The sequence below is a fragment of the Gavialis gangeticus genome, unplaced genomic scaffold (assembly GCF_001723915.1).
Source record: "Gavialis gangeticus isolate Ggan-Ray unplaced genomic scaffold, GavGan_comp1, whole genome shotgun sequence".
NCBI lineage: Eukaryota > Metazoa > Chordata > Crocodylia > Gavialidae > Gavialis > Gavialis gangeticus.
In genome coordinates, this window is record NW_017729029.1 from 330,561 (window position 1) to 335,686 (window position 5,126).

Genomic DNA, 5,126 nt, shown 5'->3' on the forward strand with positions numbered 1-5,126 from the left:
TCTTTCTTCGTCCCCATTCTTTCTCCTGCCACCCTTCTATCATGGACATGCCAATCGTTTCCACCTGGCTGGACTCTCCCCGCAGCCTCCCCTTGGAGGAACCACTTTCCTCTATCACCTGCTACTATGTGGGCAGCAGACTCTGGTATTACAGCACCACCTAGTGGACCCACAAGAAGAGAGCATCTCAGAGTAAGATGACTCCCAGAATCAGGAAGCAGATGTGCTGTGTGTGTAGGATGAGCATGGATACATGTTTTAGCCATGTTGGTCTACAGGCGAAAAAAAATGCAGAACTTTTGGCAGAGATGATATCTCTTATTAGACGAACTAAATAGTTGCAAAAAAAAATCCTTTATTTGCAAGCTTTTGGGCTCATATGCCCTTCCTCAGGCAAAGGAGAAAGTACAGATTGTAACACTTCCTCCAGGTAAAAATTAAAATTCACAATGCACAGGAGAATAAAAATGTTATAGTTTACCATGGGTGGAAAAGTTCCTTTTTATGCAAAGTAGGATGAGCATGGCACTTACCTTTTCGGCATGCATTTAGCTGGGGCAGCTTCCCGTGGGTTAGATCATGACGAAGATCCACAACCCAAACTGGGATATTCATCTTAAAAAGAAGCACAACTGTTTCTGAACAACACGTGTTGCATCTAATGGCAATCACAACAGTAAGGCTGGATTCGAAAAGCCTGTTATAGCCCGGAACATCCTCCTCTGTGGCTCTGCCTGTCTGAATAGCCTTCCTGCACCTCTGCTTCATCAACTTCATTCTAAGCCTTAGATGAGGATGTCTATTCTTCCACACTACGCTTTAATATGACTTTAGTTAGGACCATCCCTTCAAGAAAATCTATAGTTCTTTAGAAGTACCTTCAAGTAAAACACTAGTCCCTCTATACCAGTTTGCTATTTTGCAGTCAGATTAACCTTTGTATTGTCAATTATTTTCCTCCCAGTACCTCCATGGCAGTGGGGGAGGGGACAGGGGGCAGTGCAGCAGGGTGGCATGGTCCTCCTTCTTGAATATCTTAAACTACTTCACATCCCTATGTCCTTGCAGTGGCAGGACCATGACTGTGCCCTGTGGTCAGTTAGGGTGTTGTTGGTGTTTTTGAGTGAGGTGCCTGGTAGTTTGTGCAAGAGGGTAGTTTATGTAGTTCTAAGAACCAGCCCACGTTAAAGGCTCCTCAATGCAACTAAGGAGAGAAATTACCAGGAACTGGGGCAGGAGTGAAGTTGAATAAGGGTTTGGGAGGAATTACCTGTAGTTTGAAGTTCCAAAGATCTGAAATGTTTGCAACAACATTAGGTGATGCTTTTAAGAGATGCACTGTTCACACTGAGATCCTTATCATTATTTAATCCTATGAAGCAGTTTAGGCCACAGTTCAGATTGGAAAATACTCATTTACTGCAGCGAGTTCAATATTTTGATGCCTGGTTGGTCATTGGAGACTACTTCCTTCTCTCCTTCAGAATTAGAAATCAAAAGCAACACTTCAGACCAAGGAAAATCAGAGGGATACGCCTACCAAGTCACCATTCCCATTCCTGGATGTGAGACAGAGCTGTGAGTATCACAGTCCCCAAATGTTGCTGTTACTTCATCTTTGCTAGCAAGCTGTCTTCATGAGAGTGTGCTTCTTTCCCCAGCCCACTGTCCTCATCCTCTCCCTCCCCTCAAAAAAAATAGATCCATACACTAAACCTAATGCTATTTTAAAAAATGTGACGCAAAAAATAAGGTTTGTGAACTAAATGGCCTTGAGGGCCTGTGAAGTTTCCTTTGTGAATCGCTCCACTAAGGAATCCAATACCCACCTCTTTAGCTAGTCTTCTCAGAGGAATGTAAAATATCTTCTGTTTGCGCTCAGTGATGAGATTCACAAACCTATGCGTAGGATACAAACAAGAAAAAACCCACCATAACTTGATGTGCAAAAAGAGAAGAAAATGTTCTTTCTGTTTTTTCTTAAGGCTTAATTTGCAAACCCAACTGTGGCTGTTGGAGAGCTACAGAATTAAATTATCAAAGGGAATCATGCCCTCCCTGGATTTTTTCCCACATCCCCTACTGTATCTAACAGATTAAGTCTTACCTCACCAGGGCTAGACCATAGGAAAGGACCAGCTCGTGGGAGCTCACATTGCCAGACATATCCAGGATCTTACAGCGAATCAGATCAGTAGTGCAATCCACAGCTAAAGGCATTCTCTGTCCATACCTACAGATACAGAAAACATAAGGGAAATACTTTCTATAGACATATCATAATTAAACATTTGAGTGTAAGCTCTTTTTTCCCCCTTAGTTCTGTAGTCCCAGGCTGCAGGAGGTAGTGGATAAAGATGGCAGGATGGAGAGAAGGTGGATTCCTAGCCCACTCAAGTCATCACCGGCTTGCAGCATGAACCAGGGACTAGTGTGGTCTCTCTGGAAGACTCTGTTTGTGCCTGGAATAAGAGACGCCCTGCATGATTTCAACCAAGGTCCATTGCTGGGGCAGGGCCACGGCAATATGTGTACTGTGGACTGGCCCTGACTTGGAGTGACATCTTGAGTGTGGTTAGGAGAGAACATAAGAACTGGAATTTACTGGGTCACATCATGGGTCCACCTTGCCCAGTTTCCTGCATCATACCATGCCAGTGCTCTGCTCAGTGTCTCTCCTTGGCCCTCTCGTTAACCTTCGACCAGCACCCCTGTCCCTGTTTTTCTTTTTACTATTTGTCCCCAGTAATCAGTTATCACCTTTTTTTGGCCTCCCTGCCTGAGAAAGGCCAGTAGGTTACTTGGTGGGCCTAGACCTACGTTCCTCAATGTGACAAATAGGTCTGTATCACATTGTGCCAGTGGGCACTGCCCGGTGTGCTGCTTGGTATCCACCCTTGGCATCCTGGTTTTAAACCTTTGACCCACACACCTGTCCACTGTCTCTCGTTGTCCCCAGCACTCAGTTGTTGCCTAACCAGTGGCCTCCCTAAGAAGGCTTATAGTATTTCCTTGTGTGCACTGGTCTAGGGTCCCTAGACAACAAATAAGCCTGTGTCACACTGCCCAATGTGCTCTACTCGGTGTCACCCCTTGGCCACACTAGTTTTGAACCTTGGCACACTAGTTTTGAACCTCTGACCCTCACTCCCATTGCTACTTTGTTATCATCTGTTCCAAGCAACAATTAGTTGCCACTTTCCTAGTAGCCTCCTTTTTTGAGGGGGGGCTTATAGTTTCACAGGGTGGGCCTTTCACCCATAAACCCCTAAAGTGCCAAATAGGCCTGTGTTGCAGCATGCCAGCAGGCACTCGGTATCCCCACTCGGTGCACTAGTTATAAACCTGTGGCCTTCACTCCTCTCCCTGTTATGCTTTCCCTTGTCCCAAGCAATTCATTGTTGCTTTTCCAGTAGTTTACTTGGTGGGCACTGCCCCACAATTCTTCTGAGACAACATATAGGCCTGTGTCACACCATGGTGTGGAAGACAGCGGATGCTGAAAGGCAGAGTGACCAGGGTTGTTTTTTCACACTGTTCCTCTCTCACTTGAAGCCTTCAGCATTGAAGATCTAGGAAGCTCTGATTCAGATGCTGTACCCCTAACCCCCATGCTCAATAGTGGCTGATGCCTTTTTCCTCCAAAAACTTGGCCAATCCCTTTTTGAGAGCTTCTCATGAAGCAGACTTACTGGAGAAGTTGTGGACTCTCCATCGCTGGAGGTCTTCAAGGAGCAGTTGGACAGCCACTGATTGGGGATAAAAGAGGTGTAGCTATGCCTGTGTTCTGCTATGGGCATTTCTCATACTTCCAGGCTTTGCTGGCTGCCCCTGCCTCCCCCTTCCACCACCATCTGCTACACGTGCCAGGGTGTTTTTAAGCCCCCCTCAGAGGCACTGGGTGTTGACTACAGCCAAGGCTGGGGACTCAGAATCGCAGAGATGCAGGGCTGGAAGGAGCCTCCAGAGATCATCCAGTGGTCCTCAACCTTTTTTGTACCAGGACCCATTTGTAAACATCGATGGCCAGTCCCAGCTCGGTGCCTGTCACTATTGACCTGCTGCCTCCTGCCCCCAGCCCCCTAATGTGTGGGGTGGGGGGCCCCAAGCAGCCCCTCACAGGGGGAACTCTGCCAGCCTGCAAGGGAAAAGCTAGAGTTTCCCATGTTTTTCTCTTTAAAAACAGATCCTTCTTTAAATGTCTATTGATCCACGTTTAAAATTTTGTTCGTGACCCTTTCATATCTTCTTGCGACCTACTTTTGAGTTGCGACCCATAGGCTGAGAAACACTGATCCTAGTCCAACCCCATGCTTGAGGAAGGATCAATCCTATCCAGACCATCCCAGACAAACCCATCATCTATCCTACGCTCTACAAAAGATAACTATCAACCCTGACGCAACAGACCTAACACCCTAATCTGGCACAGGTAAAGCAGGGGAACCATGACAGCCAACGCCCCGCTTCTCTGAAACATCACTATATGCTCAGGAGATCCTGGGTAGAGGGCCATGCCCCCCACTACAGAGGAAGGCAAAACCCCCCGTGGCGTGTACACATCTGACTGACTGTGCCAACACTCCTGCTGAGACCAAGCCAGAGGGTCCTGGCTAAAGGGTTGGTTGGGGTCAGACTGCTGCCACGCTTGAGGTCTAAAAGCAATGTTACCCCATGATGAGATTGCTTGGATGGGGGGTGCGGGGCGTTTGCCTTTCTCTGCAGCGGGGACATGGCCCCTACCTGGGATCTCTTGAGCATCTGCTGGCAACCTGTCACAGAAGAGGGGTGTCAGTACCGCGGCTCCCCTGCTTTGCCTCTGGCAGGCTGGGGTGCTGTCAGGGTCAATGCCAGTCTCGGGTCAATGCCAGTCTCGGGCAGCACGCAGGTGACGCAGTGTCTGGGGTGGTGGGGACCTGCCCCTAGCCCCACTTCTCTGGGGCTCTACGGAGGGGCCTGGGGCAGAGCTGGCCCCGCGGGACCCAGCACGAGGCTGAGCAGGGCTTGTGCGGGGGGAAGCCGAGAGCCCCGGGGGCGCTGCAGCTGGACACGCAGGGGGAGAAGGGGCTGATGCAGGGGCAGAGCAGGACCACTTCCCCCCGCCCGCCCGGCCCGGCCCGGCCCGG

General features: G+C 48.8%; 1 protein-coding gene across 2 annotated transcripts in view; it reads right to left on the bottom strand.

The window, feature by feature from the left end:
• Nucleotides 1-5,126, bottom strand: part of LAS1L (LAS1 like, ribosome biogenesis factor) — a 70,251-nt gene that overhangs the window by 64,788 nt on the left and 337 nt on the right. Inside the window, exons 2-4 of one of the 2 annotated variants that reach the window (XM_019521081.1) lie at nt 2,108-2,233; nt 1,830-1,899; nt 534-615 (exon numbers count right to left, since the gene is read on the bottom strand). In XM_019521081.1, coding sequence (XP_019376626.1) covers nt 534-615; nt 1,830-1,899; nt 2,108-2,233 — 278 coding nt within the window. Of the gene's footprint in view, nt 1-533; nt 616-1,270; nt 1,479-1,829; nt 1,900-2,107; nt 2,234-5,126 lie in introns of those variants that run through there. The other variant, XM_019521082.1, reaches the window with a different exon arrangement.